At 42.5% G+C, this 23,844-nt stretch overlaps 1 protein-coding gene and 1 non-coding gene across 2 annotated transcripts in view; both read right to left on the bottom strand.

Annotated features, from left to right (window-relative positions):
- COL23A1 (collagen type XXIII alpha 1 chain) overlaps positions 1-23,844 on the bottom strand; it is a 403,065-nt gene that overhangs the window by 362,039 nt on the left and 17,182 nt on the right. The window contains exon 2 of the mRNA XM_027546798.1: positions 12,701-12,767. Within this exon, the coding sequence (XP_027402599.1) occupies positions 12,701-12,767 (67 nt within the window). The remainder of the gene's footprint in view (positions 1-12,700; positions 12,768-23,844) is intronic.
- Positions 11,258-11,330, bottom strand: TRNAK-CUU. Its single transcript has one exon. It is a non-coding gene; the product is annotated as a tRNA-Lys (tRNA).

Here is a 23,844-nt window from a genome sequence, read left to right as displayed (position 1 = left end):
CCAAACATTATTCTGGGTGTTTCCCCATGAGGATAGTTTTGGATGAGATAAACATTCAAACAAGTGGACTTAGAGTAAAGCAGGTTGCCCTCCATAATATGACTGGGCCTCATTCGACCAGTTGAAGATCTGAATAGAACAAAAAGAGAGAATTCTCAAAGAAGAGAGAATCCTTAGGATACTAACTGGAACATGGGCTCTCCTGAGCCTCCAGCTTGCTAACCTACCCTAGAGATTTTGGACTTGCCAACCTCTATAATCATATAAACCAGTTACTTAAAATAAGTCTCTCTGCAGACACAGAGAACACACTTGTGAACATGGGCTGCGGGGAGGAAGCAGAGGTGGGACGAATGGAAAGAGGCGCATAGAAATATATACACTACACTATATAAAACAGATAGCCAATGGGAATTTGCTGTATGACTCAGGGAACTCAAACCAGGGCTCTGTAACAACCTAGAGGGGTGAGAAGGGATGGGAGGGTGGAGGGAGGGGCAAGAGGGAGGGGACATATGTATACCTATGGCTGACTCATGTTGATGTATGGCAGAAACCAACACAATATTGTAGAGCAATTATCCTTCAATTAAAAATAAATTAAAAAAAAAAAGTCTCTTTACATAGGTAGGTAGGTGGGCAGGCCAGTAAACAGATAGATAGATATACATATCCTATTGGTTCTGTTTCCCAGGAGAACCCTGACTAACACAGTAAGGAACAAAGACATCTTCCAGACTTCAGGCTAAGACAACACTGCAGCCCAGGCCATCTTCACATGAATCCATGTGTGTTCAGAGTCAGCACACTGTGACACATGCCCACTCAAAGTGAGGCCCTGTGCCGCTGCCTCCGCCTTTGCTGCGTCATTTAATCCAAGAGCTGACTGTGTATCTCCTCTACGATGGCCACTAGTCACATCAAAATGAACAGATCTGAACAGAGTCCTCATTCTGTTCACCCCTTTTAAAGCAAATGGCACCACTGAGTTGCCCAAAAATTTTGGGTGTCATCCAAAAGCTAGGAGTCACCCAATTACTCCCCCTTACTCAGTCCACCTCTAAGTCCTCTCAGTGTAGTCTCCAAAATCCACACCAACTCCATCTGTGTCTTTCCATCACCTCCACCATGCCCTCATCTGGTCTGGACAATTGCAATAACTTCCCTGGAGTTTCCCCACTTCCTCTGCTCCTACTTTCCTCTCAGGCACGCCTCCAAGACATTCTCCCCTCTGTATCAGCCTGAGCTTTTCAAAACATAAACTGGACAATGTCACCTCTCTATTTCAACCCAGCAATGATTTCCCACTGCTTTTTGGATGAAATATACACTCTCTGAGGCCAAGAGGGTCAAACTCATCTACTGCATACTCATCACGCCCATCCCTGCCTGCTTCAAACACTGACCCCTCCCTACCCCCAGAAGACACCCCAAACTTTGGGCTACCTAAGAACCAAATCACTGTTCTTAGGGCCTTGGGATATCTTCCCAAGATATGCCTAGCTTCTTCTCCTTATGCAGATCTTATCATCAATATTCCCTCCTCAGAGAGGCCTCCCTGACCTCCCTTTCTAAAGTAGAAAATCTCAACACCAGCCCCACCTGCATCCTCTACTAAAGCACGTGGTCCGTGCCTCCATAGCTCTCATCACAATTCAGAATTATCTCATTTATCTGTAAGTTTATCTGTTTTATTTGTCTGTCTCCTCCACCCCATCCATGACACTTGGAATGTAAATTTTATGTGGCACAGACCTTGTCTTGTTCACCACTGTGTCCTCAAAATCTAACATGGTAAATACATTTTAATGAATAATAAATAAAATAACAAATAACTACCTTCTAACTTTAGGATTATGGTATCAATACGAAAGAGTGGCTAATTGAAGCACAGAGAGGTTAAATAACATGCCCAAGGTCATTCAGCACTAAATGGCAGATCCAGGACTCAACTCCAAGTCTGTTTTACACCAGAAGATGAACTGTCCATCACTCCCCATGGGTGTCTATAATAACCAGTGTCTATGCACACTTTTCTGCTTTAATAGATCCTTTAGTAATACAATATTTATTAAATACAAACACCTCTGGTGCACCTGTGATATTCCAGGTATCTTGCTGTGTGGACCATGGACGTTAAATAAGACAGGGGCTGTTTTCCCAGGAGGCTTCCTTGGTAGCTCAACCAGTAAAGAATCTTCCTGCAATGCAGGAGACCTCAGTTCAAGTCCTGGGTCGGGAAGATCCGCTGGAGAAGGGATAGGCTACCCACTCCAGTATTTTCAGGCTTACCTGGTGGCTCAGCTGGTAAGAATCCACCCGCAATGCAGGAGACCTGAGTTCAATCCCTGAGTCGAGGAGACAACCGCAGCACACGATGAGGTAGGCAGGATGGGTGTGACCCAGTAACACATTTGGACAGGCCTGTGACTAGCCCAGGGCCAGAAACAAACTGTTTTTGCTTTTTGAATGAATACCTTTCAGCTGTTTTGCTTTTTGTTCCTGATTATGCTGGTAACGGATGCCCAAATCTAATCACTCAATGATTGTCACTGTTCACACTGTGATATTATCCTCAGTTTTCTCCCCATTCTTGAAATACTGTGGGTATCTTTCCCATATACAGGGCTATGAATGTTATTCTCTACATTCTTGCTACCGTAAGTGATGCTCTGATAAACATCACTGTCACCTGAGTACAATGGTCAGTGTATATACTGAAATTAGAAGTGCAAATGCTTGGGAAAAGTTTGTGCTTTTCAAAATGCTGTTTATGTGCCAAACTGTCCTCCAGAAAGATTGAAACAAATAAACATTATCAATCTGATCAGTGAAAACTAACATCTCATTTTACTATATATTTCCTCAATTATTCATGACGTGGACCATCTTTTCTAGGGCCCAGAGCAGAATACATTCTGCAGAAGCATTCACTGAAGGAAAGTGCCAGCATTTGTAATTTTCCTACTAGGAACTCCCTACTCATATCCTTTGTCCATTTTTCCACTAAGATATTTGGCTTTTCCTTATTCTTTTGCAAAAGTACTTTATAGCTCATGAATATTAGCAATGTGCTTGCTATATGCGCTGAATTTTTTTCAGCTTACCATTTATCTTTAAACTTTAAGGTGGAATCTTCTTTCTGTTTAAGAAAATTTAAATTTAAACTTAAATCCTCTTTCAGAAAATTTAAGCTTTTAAGCTTAAAACATTAAAGAAAACATTTATTCTATAGCAGAATTTTTCAACATTGGAACCACTGACATTCGGGTGGGATAATTCTTTGTGTTGGGGGCTCTCCGGTACATTGTAGAATGTTTAGCAGCCTTCCTGTCCTCTACCCACTAGATGCCGGTAGCACCCTTCAAGTTGAGACAAATAAAAAAATGTCTCTAAACATTGTCAAAATCCTCCAAAGGCTAAGTCATCCCTGGCTGAAAACTGCTGCTTTGTGGTTTCTGACTTCAGTACCGTGCTTATAAAGTCTAGTTCACTTCACAGCTTTTACAAGTGACCCATTGTATTTTTGTCTTGCCCTCCATGGTTTTATTTTTCACAGTTAAGTCTTTAGTCCATGTGGAATATACTTTGGCATAAGAAGAGAACTAAGAAACGAAATATTATGACTGCATTGAACTCACCCCTGGGAAAAGGCAGTCCCGCCATGTGCGTAGCTCTTGATATGAGAGACATTTAATAATCCCAATGTACAAAGTTATATGACACCTCACAGAGTGAAGAGTCACACCTGTCATCCAACAGTTGGCATGGAGTTGGCCAAGATGGCCAAGACACTTGCAGGCTCGTCTTCCCACAGCTTCAGCAAGTCTCTACTGGGTTTAAACAAGACGTGTTCAATAAATGTTGGTCGAATGGGACTATTTTAGGAATATGTTTGCTAGTGGCTATTTTACCACTTATATAATCAACATCACCTGAAATCAACAACACACCACTCGGTTCTGGAGTCTGGAAAATTCTCAACCATCTTCCGTTTTAGTAGGAAAAGAACACCAGAGTGAAAGATTAACTCTGTATTTCACTGTCCTTGGTTTGAGTTTTGTGTACTTTCTAATATATTTTTTAAAACATTAATTATCCTTTAAAAAAATCCTATTAGATTTCTATAGAATTTAATGAATATAGTGGGCTCCCTCTAGTGGTCATAGAAAATCTTCAAATCCCAATGGTCATTACATGGCTAAACCTCAAGACCGTTATTTATAGGACACAGTATATTTTATAATTAATAGGTTCAGAGTGGCTAGACAATACCTTAAGAGAAGACTTCTAATTATTTTCTTCCATCCATCAGTGGATCTACAAATTGGTTTCATAAGATCACTGTCTAAAACTATGGTTATCATCTTCCTTTCTAAATCCCTCTTTGGGGATTTCCTGTTTCTGTTCAGGATATCTCCCTCCCCCGGGCTTGAAGCTTTGGGTATCTTTGTTCCCTCCAGTGCCCATCCATCCTGTTTGTGAGCTCTGTCCACCACATGGCCCAGTGCCTCTCACAGCTGTTCCCTGCCATCAACTCTCATGGCCCTCATTCAAGTTCTCATGACCTCTCCTCCAGGGGAGTCATTCAGCAGATACTTATCATCCCTCTTTCATACTCCAGCATTGTCCTAGGCTCGGGATGCATTGGGCAGCAAGACAAGACCAGCCTCATCCTGAGCACCCTCTCGGTGGGTGATGAGATCCAGCTCATCCACCATGCTGTTTCTATAGTCCTCCTCTTAAAGCTGGACTCTCCTGACACACCTTCAACCGTCTCCCATGGAATGAAACCCACATCCCTCCAAAATCAAGACCCGCCCTCACTGCCCTCCAACCAAACAGAGTTCCCTGACACTCCCAGAGCTCAGCCTCTGCTCAGGCTGCCAGACCTTGTGGAATGTGTCCCCAATCCTAGATGGCTAAGATGCCAACAAGTTTTCAAAACCCTGCCCAACTGTCATCTATCCCCCAGGTCTCCTTGATCGGAGGTGATCTCTCCCTTCTTTTAATTTCTCTGGGACTTTTTTCCTCTAATAACTGGGTCTGCAAGTCCTGTAACAATCTCAGTCAATATCACCCATAGGACAAACACAAAATTGGGGGTAGAGAGAGATGAATGAACGAACAAATTAATGAATTCTCCAGGGAATTCTGGCGGGATAAAAAAAATCAGACACACAAATTATTTTCTTCAACTTTGTACAGTGTGAATAGTGGGATAAACTGCCATTAAGTTACTTAGTTTTACCATAAACACAAGTCAATGAGGATTTAACAAATTAAAAAAAAGTATCATTTTTAGAAGTCTATAAATAAGAAATAACTCAAAGGGGATAGCAAGTTTTTGCTTCAAAGTACAGTAAGCAATGGTGACCCACTCCATGACTCTTGCCTGGAAAATCCCACGGACGGGGGAGCCTGGTGGGCTGCGGTCCATGGGGTGGCTAAGAGTCAGACACGACTGAGCGACTTCACTTTCACTTTTCACTTTCATGCTTTGGAGAAGGAAATGGCAACCCACTCCAGTGTTCTTGGCTGAAGAATCCCAGGGACGGGGGAGCCTGGTGGGCTGCCGTCTATGGGGTCGCACAGAGTCGGACATGACTGAAGCGACTTAGCAGCAGCAGCAGCACAGTAAGCAAGTTCCTAAACCAACTAATACAGTAAACAGGCTGAACAGAGTAACTCTGACCATTTATGTTCCACCCTGTGACATTTGCCATAGAATGTATCAGGTTTTGTATCACTTCCCCATTGAACTTCATGCTCTCCTAAGCAGTTTCATTCCTCTGCTCAAACTTCCAAGCATTTTCACAGACCAGCCAATTTCTAACTCTGATTAATCTGCTTATTAATTTCTGGAAAGTCACCCTACACTTGCAAGCGCAGTGCCTGTCATTTGGAAACCACATGCCAATGCCATACCTCTGGGATATGATGCAAGGACACAAAAAGGCACAAAAAGGAAATGAAAACTATTAACTGTTTTTCTGAAAAGTTCCTAATACTCTCCAGGGCAGGTTGAGCCCAGTTAAAACCAGTGCAAACTGGACGGAGCTCCATGTTTGGCACGATGAGGTCTTCCATACGCCATTAGTGGCTGACAAGAGTTCGTGGGCCACAGGTTTTCTTTTCCTTTCCAGTTCCCTACTTCTGGGCTCTGTCACTAGCATTTTCTCACCACGTCCCAGAAGAACATGCCAAGAAAGTCTGCCAGGCCTTTGTTGTTTCCTCTAGAATATTTCCAGCCAACTGCCAACCCTGAATCGCCTTCTCCCTATCTTTCAGCCCTGACTGACACGGGTGAAAATCAGGAAGGTAAGAGGCTGCGCACGGTGGATCTGGCCTGGCCTGGGGGTAAGGGATCTGGGATCCTAACCACCAACTCACTTTCAGGAAGCAGTGCCAGGCCCTGTTACAAACTCTCTACAAGCTCATTCAGTCCTGCATGATTCCATGAGGTAGGTACTATTAGAAACCCCACTTCACAGAATGAAAAACTGAAGCAACAGAGTCATGGAGTTGGTAAGGGACAGAGAATTTGAATCAGGCAGTCTGGGTCCAAAATTCAAGTGTTTGATCACAGAGCCGCACTGTCTGTTGGACCAGTTCAACAGAGGGACAAGACTTAGTGCTTGAAGTAGAGGCAAATCTCTTGTCAAGCCCGGGGTCCCTGCTGAGGAGCTCCTGGACACGTCTGGCCAGCTGCCCCCAGGAGCAGGACTAATGTGGTTATATATTACTTGTGTCCACCCAGCTACACCCCTTTTCTCTTTTTCTGACAACAGCACCCTAATTCTCCTTGAGGTAACCACCCTTTCCCACTCAGCCCACATGATTCTGCTAGTGTCAACCCTCCCCCACACCAGCCTGCCCTCAGGTCAAAGAATGGTCACATGACCCACACCTGGCCAATCAATGTGTCCCATTCTCCAGGCACAGCAATTAGTTCAGGGAGAGGCATCTGTCCCAAGCCAGCAAATCAGGATCAACTCTAGGACTTCTTTCTTTAATCATGGTAAAACATAGACAAAGTTTAAATAATTATTTTAACCACTTAAAAGTGTACAATTTCATGGCATTTAATGCATTCACAGTGTTGTATGTGTTTCCACAACTTTTCCATCTTTCCAAATGTAAACTCCGTACCCAGCAATAAATGCATGCCAAGTCACTTGAGTCGTGTCCAACTCTTTGTGACCCCATGAACTATATAGCCCACCGGCTCCTCTGTCCATAGGATTCTCCAGGTAAGAACACTGGAGTGGGTTGCCTTGCCTTGCCCTCCTCCAGCAGTGAACCCGCCACTCTTCCATCTCCTGCATTGGCAGGTGTGGGTTCTTTACCACTGTTGCCAGCTGGGAAGCCAAGTCAGCAACAATAACTCCCTGTATTAGTCTGCTTGGGCTATCAAAACTAAGTACCACGGTTTGGGTGACTTAAACAACAGAAATCTATTTTCTCACAATTCTGAAATTTATAAGTCATAGATCAAGGAGTCAGCATGGTTGGTTTCTGCTGAGGCTTCTCTCCTTGGCTTGTAGATGGCCATCTTCTCCCTGACTTCACATCATCTTCCTTCTGTGTGTCTGTGCCCCAATCTCTTCTTACAAGGACATCAGTCCTAGTGGATGAGGGCCCACCCTAATGGCCACACTTTATCTTATCTGCTCCTTTAAAGACCTCCATCTCAAATACAGTCATATTTTAAGAGGTACTATTGCGGGGGGGGTGGGGGCGGGTAAGTACTTGAACATATGAATTTGGGGAGGATACAATTCAGCCCATAACACTCCCCATTCCTCAATGCTGCCATCTTTGAGAATGGGGAATGCTCTACCTGCTGGGGTTACTCAGAAGGTCTGATCTACTGCTGGGGCCATTAGTGGCCACCTTCTCACCCCAAGGAGATGGTATCTGAAAATGACACAGGGAAGAACGGAGAGATGGAGAGAAACCCCTGAACACAGATATACCTGACCTATACTCTATCTCTAACCTCTCCATTCCAGTTGTATGAGCTAATATGTTTCCTCTTTGTTTCTGTTTTAACATAATTAAAAGAGCTAGTTAACGCAAGGAGCTTTTACACCATAATGGTCCATATGTCCAGGAGGTGCAGGCCGTACCTACACAGCAGCTGTTCAAATCCAGTCTAGAGTCAAATCCAGGCCTCTCAGGCTCTAGGGTGCCAGTCCTGACCCATCCCTTGGGATGCTCACGTGTTCACAACACAGTGGGGACCAGGTGGTGCCCGAGTCTCCCACAGAGGCGACTCTGGGGTCACCCCCTGCCATTGCCCTTCCGAATTCCAAAAGCCCAAACAGACTGAGGGCTCCTGTCCTTTCAGCACAGTGACCTAAAGCCCTGCAGCAGTTCCTCCCTTGTGATGACTTTCAGTACAGAGCAAGAGGAAGGCAGGGGACAGGGCAAGACAACAGGCATCCTTTTCACCAACACTTCCTTGAAAGACAGTCTGTAAGAACACAGGATGGGAAACAATTCAAATGTCCTTGGGGTGGGAGGACTGGCCCGGTACCTCATAGGACTGCCCCAAAACCTGACAGGATTCCTCATTTAACCCAAAATGAGGCAGCATTGCTCTCTGATCCATGGACTGATTCAGATCATCTCAGAGGGAAACTGCAAACTGAGAAGGCAACACAGGGACAACATATTTGTGTAAAACCAAGAGGGGAGCTACTCACTGAAATGGATCTAAATGACCTCAAAAACTGAGCTGTCCAACTCTACAGCAACCAGCCACACGTGGCAACTTAAGATTAAACAAGCTTTTGTAAAATTTAAGTACAGTCGATTTACAATGTTGTGCAAATCTCTATTGTATAGCAAAGTGACTCAGTCACACACATACATTCTTTTTTTATATTCTTTCCCATTAGGGCTTATTTATAATGCTATACATTAGGACCTTGTTTATCCATTCTAAAACAAAAATTATAAATTCAGTTTGTCACTTATAGGAGCCACATTTCAGGTGTTTGATAGCCCCACGTGGCTAGCAGTAGCTGCTGTATTAGCAGAGAGAAAGAACATTTCCATCATCACAGAAAGTTCTATTGGAAAGGACTGCTCAAAAGGACCTCAGCAAATGGGTAAAGGGCCCCTGGAAAGGGGAGCAGGAGAAACAGGGCAGAAAAGGGGAGGGGAATTATGTTTTACATGTAATCTTTTGTAGTACTTGTAGTACACATATTATTTTCCTATTCAAAAATAAACATTTTAAAACTTTAAACACATTTTAAAACATTTAAGTACATAGTAACATAAGAAAAGAAGATACTGGAATCCCCAGGGACACGGGTAAGCCACATGAATCTACAGCCTGGAGCTCTCTGCTGAAGGAAGAGAAGTCTCTTCTGGGGCAGGTGTATGAGAAACAGCAGCACCAGGGGGCTCCTAGGTGGCAGCCCCACATACCTGATTCACACCTGGTGGTGCAGGAAGCTCCTATGTCCCTTACATTTTGATCATCTCAGCAACTTCATAATTAGAGTGATTAATAGTCCCATTTATTTTAGTTTCCTGAGGCTGCCACAACCAATGACCACAAATGAGGTGACTTAACATGACAGAAACCTATTCTCTCACGGTTCTGGAGGTCAGAAGTCCAAAATCAAGGTGTTGGCAGGGCTAGCTCCTTCCAAAAGCTCTTAGGGAGAATTGTGTCCATGCCTCTCTCCCGTTTTTGTGGCTGCTGACAATCCTGGGTTTTCCTGGGCTTGCAGAAGCATCACTCTGGCCTCTGCCTCCATCTTCCCATGGACTTCTCCTTTGGGTGTTTCCGTGTCTCAAATCGCTTAAACCTCTGTGTCTTATATAAGAACACTCGTCATTGGTTTGGGGGCCTACTCTAAATCCTGGATGACCTCATCTCAAGATCCTTATTATGTCTGCAATGACCCCATTTCCATGTAAGGTCACATTTACAAGGATTAGGGGTTAGGACTGGGACGTATCTTCTGGGGAGACACAATTCAACCTCAGCTATATTGTTTTATAGACAAAGAGTTCAAGGGCCTCTCACTTGCCTGAGGTCACAAGGCTAGTTCAGAGCACAGTTCAGCCACTCATCCCACCACTGACTCCAGTAAGAGAAGAATCTTGACCTTCCAGCCCAAAGCCTACCCTCCTTTCAGCCTCAGAGCTCCCCGAGCACCCACTTCACAATGGGCAATACACACAGAAGAGCCGCCCCCTTCTCTGGCCTGGCTTATCTGCCTGCTGCATCCTAGGATCTGACAAAAGACTACACTGTCCCCTGGGCCGTGGGAAGAAACGGGGCCCGGGGGATCCGTGGGCATCTCAAATGAGATGGGGATCCAAGTTACAGAGGGTGGTCTCCGTGTCTAGACGCCAAATTCTGGAGGGCAGATCAAAGCCAGAGAGAAAGGGAATGAGTTAAGGCTTCTGGTATTGGAGGAAAAGGTCTTTGTGCTTCTTATGGCAGAGGCGAATGTGCTAGCCTATGGGGTTTCACACTGATAAAAGGTTCTAGTCTGAAGGGCTCAGATCAATCCTCCAGCTCAAGATGACAGGAGAGAAAAAGCAGATGTGGACATGGGTGTGCACTGCAGCCTGACACAGGCTGTGACGCCACACCCCCTGGGCTATGCTGGCCTCACCTGCCAGGATGGCCTGGGTACAGCCACAAGCCCCTCAGACAATGAACGACAGCATGGTGATGCCCAGAGAGGAGGGCAGGTCACCATGGTCTGACCAGCTTTCAGCCTCCATGCTCATACAAGAGACCTTCTTGGTGGGTCAGGAGTCCCTGGGGGAAGACAGGACACAAGACTGCCTCCAGGTCCTGGCCTTTGACCTGTATTTCCTCCACAACGTCAAAAAAGCCTGCAAAGCCCACTCCAGTACTGGAATCATTTACTGATACAAACAGTGGGTGGCTGGCCAAGATTTGGACCTGGTTTGCATATATTTGGGAGCTCCATGTCCCCTCACTGCCTTCCTTCTCCCTCTCCATCTATCATCTGTATCGATGATTTTCAAACTTTCAGTCAGCAACCCACAGCAAGAAACCCATTTCACACTGGCAACTGCAAATATAAATAGCTGAAACAAAAACCTCAGTATTTTTATTCCAGTCTCTGCTAGTTCAAAATTTCAGAACACTGGCTACAACCCACATAACTGATTTTAAGTCTCATAAATGCATTGAGACTCCCAGGTTTGTTTGTTTGTTTTTGGCCACACCGCTCAGCTTGTGGGCTTTTAGTTCCCCAACCAGGGATTGAACCTAGGCCCTCAGCAGTAAGAGTGCTGAGTCCTAACCACTGGATCACCAGGGAATTCCCAGTGACTCCTAGTTTTTAAAAATCTCATTTACATAATTCACATGATTTTACATCCATACAATACTCAGAAAGAACAGGGAAGGAACAAAGGGATTATTTTATACATTTTGCAGATCAGCCAGAAATTCATTGATGGAACTGAAATTTTTTCCCCCATTGAATTGCAACTTCTGACTTTCCGATCTGCTCATGATGTCATTACTTATCATGTCCTTTTCCGTCCTATTAAAATCTTAGAAAGAAAGTGAAAGTGAAGTCGCTCAGTGGTGTCCAACTCTTTGAGACCCCATGGACTGTAGCTTGACAGACTCCTCTGTCCATGGGATTTTCCAGGCAAGAATACTGGAGTGGATTGCCATTTCCTTCTCAGAGTTCCTATCAAAGGCTAGCTCAAGCTCAACTCCCACTGGGTCCCCAGAGGCTGAATTTCCACAGCACAGGTCCACCTTTGTACAAATCTCAGGGCATCTCCCAACCTGGAGATAATAACCATAGGTAAGCTTAGTTTCTGGACCAGGTGAAATGGCTTCAAATTGCCAGGTGAAATGCCAGGCAATTTGTCTAATGGAAGGCACGATAGCAAGGAATAGGGCACCTGGGTTCAGCTCCTGTGTTCTCTCACCTTGTCTGGCATAGTGAGATGTCTGGGAAATGTTATGATTTTTCACTCACTCACTGGTATTATACACTGTTCTATAAAAGGATAAGTTTAAGCCCTGAACACAGTGGGGCTGAGACTACACCCTAAATTCTCAATCATAATATGTGCAGAGCTCTAATAAGGACAACCAGAAGACCTAATACGGATCAGGATTTGAGTCACACGGACTAGGAACCAACAAATCCTCATTTCTAGTTACAGCCATCCTGGTCTATACCACCAAAATCCAAGAAACATGATTATTTGAACAAATCAGACCATGTTTACAACCCCTTTCCTCTTCCTCTACCATTATTCCCTCTATCTTCCCCCTTATGTTTGAAACAGAGTTAAGAACACAATGTTAACACTGTGTGGATGGTTCATGCTTGTTTCTCCATCTTTTTTTTTCTCCATCTTTAAAAAGGGATGGCTGCTACTTTCCTAGCATTTGAGCCTTTATTATTAGTCATCTCAAAGAGTTTTTAGCTCCTCCACCAATACCACTGCCCTTATTTAACCAAGTCAGTTAATTTCGCCTGAATATGTATGACACACCTACCGCCGAAGATGTAGGAAGAAAGGATGATCCACAAGATACCATAGATAGCCTGAAACCTGAGATGATTCTCTTGACCATGGCTTTGGCAGTTTTGAGCAGACAGAAGAGAGAAGGCCAGGTCTCTAGAAGTCAGGAGCCATCAAGGATTGAACATCCACTTACCTGGGGGGCAGACACAGTCTGTCGGTGCTTCTCGAACTGTCCGGATCTTGACTGGTCCCTCCAACTTCTGAATCAGGAAGAAACGGGGGGAAAATAAGGATGAGTGTCGGATGACATGGGGTAGAAGTGGAAAAATCAGCAAAAGCCAATATGTGAAAGATCTACAGTGTTGGTGCTGGTGCTCTCAAGAACAGTTTTTAAAGGATCATTAAATTCTATAGGCAGGTTTAGACTGGGAGAAGAAACAGAAATAAACACTAAGCAATTACTTGGGAGTCCTTGAATAGAAAGTGGCAGGTTTCTGCTTTGTAATTTTTCAAATATAAATCCGGGAATGACAAAGGGACCTGCAGTCCCTGGTATGAAGACAGGAGGGCAGAGCAGAGGGAGGCCAGGTAGGGCCAATCAAAACTTACAAGAGTTTTGTAAGTAAGAGTTTTATAGTTTCTGGTCTTACATCAAGTCTTAATCTAAATTAATCAGTCTTAATCCATTTTTAGTGTATATTTGTGTATGGTGTTAGGAAATGTTCTAATTTCATTCTTTTACACAAAGCTGTCTAGTTCTCCCAGCACCACTCCTGAAGAGGCTATCTTTTCTGCATTGTATATTCTTGTCTCCTTTGTCAAAGATAAGGTACCCACAGGTGTACAGATTTATCTCTGGACTTTCTGTCTTGTTCCATTGGCCTATATTTTTGCTTTTGTGCTAATACCATACTATCTTGATGACTGTAGCTTTGTAGTATAGTCTGAAGTCAGGAAAGTTGATTCCTTCAGCCCCATTCTTCTTTCTCAAGATTGCTTTGGCAATTCAGAGTGTTTTGTGTTTCCATACTAACTGTGAAATTTGTTATTATAGTTCTGTGAAAAATGCCATTGGTAATTTGATAGGGATTGCACTGAATCTGTAGATTGCATTTAGTAGTAGAGTCATTTTCAATATTGATTCTTGATGGAAATGTAAATTGATATAGCCACTATGGAAGACCATATGAAGACTCCTTTAAAAAGTAGGAACAAAACTACCATATGACCCAGCAATCCCACTACTAGGCATATATCCTGAGGAAACTAAAATTGAAAAAGACACATGTACCCCAATGTTCATTGCAGCACTGTTTACAATAGCTAGGATATGGAAGCAACCTAGATGTCCATCAACAGATGAATGGATAAAGAAGCTATGATACATATATACAATGGAATATTACCCAGCCATTAAAGGGAACACATCTGAGTCAGTTCTAATGAGATGGATGAACCTATAGCCTATTATACAGGGTGAAGTAAGTCAGAAAGAGAAAAACAAATATCGTATATTAATGCATATATATGAAATCTAAAAAGATAGTACTGATGAACCTATTTTCAGGGTAGCAGTGGAAATGCAAACATAGAGAACAAACTTATGCATGTGGGAAGTGGGGAGGAAGGAGAGGGTGGGATGAACAGAGAGAATATGGAAACATATACACTACCCTATGTAAAAGAGATAGCCAATGGGAATCTGCTGTATGACTCAAGGAACTCAAACCAGGGCTCTGTAACACCCTGCTGCTGCTGCTGCTGCTAAGTCACTTCAGTTGTGTCTGACTCTGTGCGACCCCATAGATGGCAGCCCACCAGGCTCCTCTGTCCCTGGGATTCTCCAGGCAAGAATACTGGAGTTGGTTGCCATTTCCTTCTCCAATGCATGAAAGTGAAAAGTGAAAGTGAAGTCGCTCAGTTGTGCCTGACTCTTAGCGACCCCATGGACTGCAGCCCACCAGGCTCCTCCATCCATGGGATTTTCCAGGCAAGAGTACTGGAGTGGGTTGCCATTGCCTTCTCTGCTGTAACACCCTAGAAGGGTGGAAAGGGGGTGGGAGGGAGTTTCATGAGTGAGGGGACATTTTTGTACCCATGACTGATTCATGTTGCTTTATGGCAGAAACCAATACAATATTGTAAAGCAATTATCCTTCAATTAAAAATAAATAAATGTTTAAAAAGCTTACTCCTAATAGCTATCCCTGATCCAGAGACCACCCCCATTGAACCTCAAGGAACCCCAAAGCCCCCTTGGCTGCAGCCCCTCTAGCCCATAGGCTTCAGACCCACTGGCTTAGGCTTAATGCAACCTGATGATATTTTCCTTCTTTCTTACCTTGGTCTAGGAAATCTGGTTTAGTACAATTTAACAAGAATCTCTACACATGCCCAGCCCTGTGCTAGATTTGGCTGAAGGGAAAAGAATTACCATAGACAGGTAGTCAAAAGGCCCAGCTCTGCTACTATGACAACTCACAGTACAGCCCTGGCATTATCATCACCTGATGTGAGGACTGAATTATTGTCCCTGCTTCACAGGCGACACAAGCTTGGAAAAATTAAGAAATTAATCCCCAATCCCATATCTGGATTTAGGGGAGTGAAGCAATTGACCCATAATCCCAAAACTAGCCAAGACTTGAGTCTTGACAAGAATATACAAAGTATTAACCTTTTTCTTGGGGAAAAAACAAAACAAAACAACTTTCTAAACATAAAGCAAAGCAAATCCCATATGTGTTAACTTGAGTTAAAGATGCATACCACCACTAAAAGGGTTACTGAAGGTTCAAACCTTAAAATGTAATTTTTCTCAACAATAAAAATTTAAAAATGCAAGTACAAAGACCTGGAAAATAGCACAGCAAGCAAATGAAAATGTAATTTTTAAATCACTGTTTTAGAGGAAGTAAGAAAGGCACTCTCAGTTTTGAGCCCTTGACCACCAAGCCTGGAAATTTCATACTAGAAGGGGCTAACAGGGAATTCCCTGAAAGTCCAGTGGTTAGCACTCTTCACTTTCACTGCTGAGGGCCTGGGTTCAATCCTTGGTCAGGGAACTAAGATGCTGCAAGCCATGTGGCCACAGCCATCAATCAATCAATAAATGGGGCTGAACAGCCCAGCACCAGGAGCCTGAGATAAAAACCATAATCAGGGTAGGCTCTGGTCCCTACAAAGCACTTTTCAAGTTCCACCTCCACTCCAACCTACTAGCCTCGTCCTCACTTTCCAGATGGGCCACAAAGACTGAGACTGAAAAGAGCTGGAGTTAAGGTCAAGGTTTTAGAGAACTGGAGGATGTACGATTATGAACCCTGTGATAGAGGTGTTTGTGAAGGCAGTACCACGACAAAACTTCTCTATCCTCCCCATACCTTTTGAAGTGCCATCCCCTCCCTCTCTCCCACCAACCAAAGGCCTTGGCTGGCCTCTTGGCCCCAGGTTCTCAGCTCCAGACTCCCACCTGTCACTCACTCCTGGTCAAACCTGAGGCCCTCTGCCTAGAACTGCCCACCTGGCTCAGAACCACCCTGAGAGCAGCCTGGGGTGGCAGAGAACCTAAAGAAGCCTCCCCACAGCTGTCACGGTCTCCTACCAGGTAAATGACAGCAGCAGCAGCAGATACCTCTCTCACCCCCACCTCACCCTGTGCCCTGGACTCTGAAGCATCCCAGCTATGCCCATCCTCACTGAACTGGAATGCCACAGAAGCTGCCCTGATGCAGGCACAAGATCAGGACCTCAGAACTCACTTTCCCCTCATTGTACTTGCAGGTACTATTACAGAATTCAAAATTTACTTGGATAAATAATCCAGCCTTTTAGTTTAAGCCAGTCTAATTTGAACCAGAAGCTCTCATCTGTTTTTATCATTTCTAGAAAGACTAGAAGCCACACTCTTTTTTTCTTTTTTTTTCAGTAACAAAAGCATTTATTTATTGATTTTTTTGATTTTTTTTTACGTAACAAAAGCATTTAATGCTAAAAAACAATTCGCTTTCAACAAGTGCCATCACATCTGGGCAGCTCCCCGACGACGGGAAGGGGACTTTATCAAATGCTGATAGGAAACACAATTACTTTTAAGCTACTCTTATCTTCAAACAAAAACTAAACAGAAACCTATTGAAGAAAGGGGAAAAAATGTATTGTTAAGGCTAGTAGATGGGATCACAAATAACTGATTGAGTTTTTGTTTCGTTATTTATTCTAACTCCTTCTGTGCATTTGTTTTTCTGGATTAGATGGTGAATCTGCAAAATTTTATCTCTTAGTCCTCTACTCTTTCCCCATTTTAGAGTCCCTAACTCTGGAGTTGAAACAACCTGACTAGGAACATAAAAGTGAAATGTCTGTATTAGAAACTCAATCCCATAATCTTTATTTCAATGCCTTTTCTTTAAATTCCTGAGAAAATCTTTTGTGTCCTGGTTTGTAAAAATGACTCAAAAGCCTCAACTTTTTATACGTAACCCAGCATCTGCAAACAATATGGTCTTGGTTTTACATATGCAAACAAGTCCTAATTCCAAAAGTAAATAAAGAATGAATTTCTGAGAAAAGACTCAAGACTTTGGGAGTTCCTTCCAAAAGAACTGAGGAGAACTTAGAGTTGGGGGAAGGGGTGGCAAGAGCTGGGAGAAAACTAATCGGGGAAAATCATGGTTTACAAATTTTCAGATGATAAAATTTATCAGTGATCTATTGAAGCATTAGTCTCAAACACTTCATCAGTTATTTGATCACATCCCTCAACAGCTGCCTTTTGATGAAATAAAGATTAATATACAAAAAGGATTATATTATGTTTCTGCAAAATGCTACAAAGAAAGCCACAAAGGCATTCCTATCCTTTGACAGAAAATTCCTACTCTAGGAAATATATCCCAAGGAAATTAATCATTAGGAGTAAAAAAATTATATTCATGATTTGTTGCACTGCAAAACAGTGGGTATATTTTAGTGAAGGATGATGAATCCCCTTCATGAAACTCATATCTTCATGAAAAATCATTATGAAAACTATGTAGCAACACAGAAAAATGTTTATGATACAATAAATAATGTTTACATCTGTGTAAAAATGTAGCCATGGAATGGCAGCAACTACCAAAACATCTACCCACTTGGGTATATGGATAATGGTGATTTACTTTTTAAAAAGTTTTTTCCACACTGTAATATCTTCTCAGTGGAAAAAAAAAAAATCCTGGGGAGGAGAAAAGCCAAAATGAAGCCCTAAAATTTCCTTGCCTAGGGCAATTTTTGAGTGACAGACATGATTCTGTCTTCTCAGGAAGCCCTAATTTCAGGATCAACCCTGATAAATCACACAGGCACCACAAACACCAGAGGAAGGCTTGCAGAAGATCAAAGCCCTGCTATAGTCACATCCTCTCTGCCTTCCTTCCAACCCCTGTAGGGAAGGGCCCATGGGTACATTGTTATAACCACCAGCAACTCAAGAGAGCAGCATATCCTGGTCTCTTTAACAGTCCTTTTTAACATCCCACCATGGTCATGATAATTTTGGTGATGATAAGGGTAACAAATATAAAGTATTATTACCACCAAGTTTACTGATTACTTATTATGTGCCAGGCACTGTGCCAACAACTGTTATCCTACTGAGTCCTCCCAAGAACCCCATGAAGCTAGGACAAGCTTTAGACTCATTTACAGATGAGAAAACTGAGACTCAGGGGAATGTAAGCATCAGGACTGGACTTGAACCCTGGTATCGACTAACTTCAATCACAAAGTAAGACAACCTCTGTTTACAAGCACTTTTCATGTCTAATAAAAAAGAGTTGCTGTAAAAAATCCAAGCCATACAAAATGACAGAGACAGAAATTAGGTCAATAGTTGCCAAAGACTGAGGGAGCGGGAGGAATGAAGCACAAAAAGACTCGAGGAGCTCTGAGGTGAGAGAACTGTTCTGTATGGTGCTGGGATGATGGATATACTCCATGCATTTGTCAAAACTATTGGACCATACATCACAAAGAGGAAACTTTAATGGATACAAATTTTTAAAAAATCAACTAGGATGTTGAAAAAGTCCAGGATGGAATGTAGCCTGAGACAAATTAATGTAACTATATTAAAATTACATGATATATTACATGATCAACTAAACAGAAAATTAACAAGGAAACACAAACTTTAAACAATACAATAAACCAGTTAGACCTAATTGATAGCTATAGGACATTTCATCCCAAAAAAAAAAAAAAGAGACTGCTCACTATGGCAATTATTGAAGCTGACTTAGGGTGACATAGAGGCTTATTTCCCTTTACCCTTCTGAGTTCTTAGCTGAGGATCTCTGTAAGAAATGACAGAATAGCAGGACAAAATCAAACAGAAGTTTATTAACATAAAAAATAAAATAAAATAAAAAGGAAGCAAATTCTAACACAGATTACAACATAGATAGACCTTGAAAATAGCTAAATGGAATAAGCCCAGTCACAAAAGAACAAATACTGTGTGATTCCACTTGCATGAGCTATCTCGAATAAGCAAATTCATAGAGTCAGAAAAAAAAAATAATAAAAAATAAATAAATAAATAAAAAGCAGAGACATTACTTTGTCAACAAAGGTCCGTCTAGTCAAGGCTATGGTTTCACCAGTGGTCATGTATGGATGTGAGAGTTGGACTATAAGGAAAGCTGAGAGCCGAATTGATGCTTTTGAACTGTGGTGTTGGAGAAGACTCTTGAGAGTCCCGTGGACTGCAAGGAGATCCAACCAGTCCATCCTAAAGGAGATCAGTCTTGTATGTTCATTGGAAGGACTGATGTTGAAGCTGAAATTCCAATACTTTGGCCAACTGATGCGAAGAGCTGACTCATTGGAAAAGACCATGATTCTGGGAAAGATTGAGGGTGGGAGGAGAAGGGGATGACAGAGGATGAGATGGCTGGATGGCGTCACCAACTCGATGGGCATGGGTTTGGGTGGACTCTGGGAGTTGGCGTGCTGCGGTTAATGGGGTCGGAAAGAGTCGGACTTGACTGAGCGACTGAACTGACTGACTGACAATATCAATGAGATCAGTCTCATCTAATATATCATTTAAGGCTTGTGTTTCCTTGTTAATTTTTTGTTTTGATGATCTGTCCATTGGTGTAAGTGGGGTGTTAAAGACTCTTATATTACTGTAAAAAAAAAAAAATTACATGATATAACCTCACTGAAAGTAGTTGGGAAAAACGTGCAGCTGACCTGAGTCACTTTGCAAAATAGTGTTTCAATTGAAAACTGTGGGCTGAAGACCAAAGGAACTGCCCATAAAGGCAATACTCTGGTAGGTATAATTGTTTCACACAGGGGTACAGGGTGGCAATTTTGAAATTACTATGCATATATATTGGGGTTGAGCAAATAAGTAGATAAACTATGGGTAATGAGAGTCAGGTTTCTCACTGTCTGAGAAAGAAGTTATAAATAAGCAAAGGGGGAAAGCTAAAATGAACAGTGTGGTGCTGGATTGGTCAGAGACATCACTATGAGGTCATGCTTACGTTATATACACAGACAGATGCATAGAGAAATAATTACAGTTATGTGAATATAAAAGAGTACACAGGTACTCTTTGTGCCTTTGCTGTTTGCAGAGAAGACCTACAACTAATGGCACCCTAGTAGCAATAAGCACATTCAGCACCCAGATCTTGGTTTCTAAATACCATTCTCCAAGGGAAAGAACCATGACTCCTTGGAGAAATGACTGCTTCTAGAGCCAGGGCAGGAAAAATATAAGACAAGCATGGAGTATCTTATAGTATCAAAAAATAAGGAAATGCTTTAAGGTGGGGAGGGCAGGTACATCAAAGAAACAAAACAAAGTCAAAGAATTCAGAATGGCCAAAGCTGGAACAGTGTAAGCAACAAAATAAAGGATGTAGTACTGAATTAAAATCCAAATAACAAATTAAATACCTATGAGTCCATATTGATATAAATGATTGGGTAAATAAATAAACAAATAGGGGAAAGAGACAAATCTTTCTTACAGAAGAATTCTAAGTAATATATGTAGATACTTCTGTCTCCAGGAGGTAGAGCTAAATTCCCCTCTCCTTGAGTATGGCCTGGACTTAGGAACTTACTTCCAAAATGTAGAGTAGGAAAACAGTAAGTTTATAATGGAGAAATCTAGCATATACCGCTTTACTCAAGTGATCAAGGTTAATGTCCACAGTGATAGGTCATGTTGACATCATAGACCACTGACATGATGTCGTGACAGTGGCAATCCACCCAATTGGTATTTTCCCCAAATACTCAGAACTCAGTCTAATGAGAAGCATCACACTAGTCCAAATTGAGCAACATTCTACACAATACCTAACCAATATGCCTTCAAATTGTCAAAGTCATAAAAAGCAAGAAACAACTGATCAGGTGTCATAGATTGGAAAAGATAAGACAACTAAATGCAATGTGGTCTCCTGGATAGGGTCCTGGAATAGGAGAAGAAGATTAGAGGAAAAACTGGCTAGAAGACCTAAATGCAGTCTGTGGTTCACTTAAAAAATGGGTACAGGTCCTTGGTGGTCCAGTGGTTAAGGCTTCATCTTACAATACAGGAGGTGCAGGTTGGCTCCCTGGTTGGGGAGCTAAGATTCTAAGATCCCACATGCCTCAGGGCCAAAAACCAGAATGTTAACAATAGAAGCAATATTGTAACGAACTCAATAAAGACTTTTTAAAAAATGGGTAGCAGAATTACAGTCACTAGCAACTGATTATCGGAGAAGGCAATGGCACCCCACTCCAGTACTCTTGCCTGGAAAATCCCATGGGCGGAGGAGCCTGGTAGGCTGTAGTCCATGGGGTCTCGAAGAGTTGGATACGACTGAGCAACTTCACTTTCACTTTTCACTTTCATGCATTGGAGAAGGAAATGGCAACCCACTCCAGTGTTCTTGCCTGGAGAATCCCAGGGATGGGGGAGCCTGGTGGGCTGCCATCTATGGGGTCGCACAGAGTCAGACACGACTGAAGCGACTTAGCAGCAGCAGCCACCTATTGTGGCTCAGCTGGTTAAGAACCCACCTGCAATGTGGGAGACCTGGGTTCAATCCTGGGTTGGGAAGATCCCCTAGAGAAGGGAAAGGCTACCCACTCCAGTATTCTGGCCTGGAGAATCCCATGGGCTGTATAGTCCATGGGATCACAAAGAGTAGGACACAACTGAGTAGCTTTCAGTCATCACTGATTAAGATATAACTTTGCTATTTTCTATAACAGATTATTCTTTTTTAAAAATTAAAACAAAACTCACATAGCATAAAGTTAACCATTTTAAAGTGAAAAATTAAGTGGCCTTTAGGGAATTCATAATGTTGGGCAGCCACCTCTTTTATGGAGTTCCATCTAGTTTCAACATATTACCATTACTCCAAAAGGAAATCCTGTACCCATCAAGCAGTAGCTTCCCTTTCCTCCCTCCTCTCAGTCACCAATCTGCTTTCTATCTCTATGGATTGACCTAATTTTGATATTTCACAGAAATAGAATGACACAACATGTGACCTCTTGTGTCTGGCTTCTTTCACTTACCAAAACGTTTTTGAGATTCATTCACTTTGTATCATGTGTCAGTACTTTGTTCCTTTATAGCTTAATAGTACTATAGTACTACATTTTGGTATGTATACATAGTATACATACCACAGTTTGTTTATCCATATATTCTGTGATGATCATGTGGGCTGTTTCCACCTTCTGGCTATTGTCAGAAGTGCTGCTATGAACATAAGTGTACGTGTATGTACTGTTTGAATACTTTAAAATTCTTTTGGGTGTATATCTAGGAGTGGAATTGCTGGGTCATATTGGGCTTCCCTACTAGCTCAGATGGTAAAGAATCCATCTGCCTGCAATGCAGGAGACCCACGTTTGATCCCTGGGTCAGGAAGATCCCCTGGAGAAGGAAATGGCAACCCACTCCAGTACTCTTGCCTGGAAAATTCATGGATGGAGGAGCCTGGTGGGCTACAGTCCATGGGATCGCAAAGAGTCGGACATGACTGTGTGACTAACTTTCACTTTCACAGTAATTCCATATTTAACGATTTGAAGACCCACTAAAATTTTCCACAGTGGCTGAACCAATTAACATTCCCACCAGCAGTGTATGAAGATCCATTCTCACTAACAGATCCTAATGGATGTGAAATGTTATCTCATTATGGGTTTGACTTGCATTTCCCTAATGACTAATGATGCTGAGCACCTTTCCATGTGCTTGCTGACTATCTGCATATCTTGTTTGAAGAAATGTCTGTTCAAGCCGCTTGTCCATTTTTAAAATTGGGTTGTTTGTCTATTGTTGAGCTATAAGAGTTCTTTACATGCTGCTGCTACTGCTGCTAAGTCGCTTCAGTCGTGTCTGACTCTGTGTGACACCATAGACGGCAGCCCACCAGGCTCCCCCGTCCCTGGGATTTTCCAGGCAAGAGTACTGGAGTGGGGTGCCATTGCCTTCTCCGAGTTCTTTACATATTTGGATACTATATCCTCATCATATATATGGTTTGAAAATATATTCTCATATAATAGACCCATTCTTGATCAGAATTCTAACTATCTCCAACTGAACCACAATATGAGAGTGTGAAAAGCACCCTGAAAACTGGAGGTGATGGGAGAGGTCCATGGCTTCATGCTGGCCTTCACATGAGTCTTTTGTTTTTCACATTAGTTTTTATTGAGATCTTTCTAGATGAATAGTAGGTTATTGTTACTCATGAATTTGACCTGGTTCTTTTTAGTTAGTAGCAATCATATTCATTTTCCATTGTTGCATAACAAATTTCCACCAAATTAGAAGTTTTTAAAAACAACAAAAATTTGCTATCTTATAGTTTAGGAGATCAGAAGTCTAGACACAGATGAACTTGGTTCTCTGCTCAGGGTCTCAAAAGGCTAAAATCAATGTGGGGTGCTTCTGCACCTCTGGGTCCTCTTTCAAGTTCATGTGGTTCCTTGTGGTCTGAGGCCTCCAGTCCTTGCTAACTGCTGGCTAGGGGCTGCTGCCAGTTCCTTGCCATGTGGTCCTGTCCACAAACCCTCTCATGCTTCAAGGAAGGGTCCAATCTTTTTTAAGGACTCACCTAATTAAATTAACTCAGACCTACCAAGGATAAACTTTTAAATTAACCCAGTTAACTGATTAGTAACTCAATCATAGGTTGAGTAACTCAGTCTTATCATCATAATCACAGGTTCTGCCTATACTCATGGGGAGGGAATTATACAAAGTATGTACAACCAGGAATGGTAACCTTAGGAGCAATCTTAGAATTCTGC

This window comes from Bos indicus x Bos taurus, chromosome 7, assembly GCF_003369695.1.
Source record: "Bos indicus x Bos taurus breed Angus x Brahman F1 hybrid chromosome 7, Bos_hybrid_MaternalHap_v2.0, whole genome shotgun sequence".
Lineage (NCBI taxonomy): Eukaryota > Metazoa > Chordata > Mammalia > Artiodactyla > Bovidae > Bos > Bos indicus x Bos taurus.
Note: the sequence above shows the minus strand (reverse complement) of the source record. Positions and strands in the feature narration are given on the sequence as shown.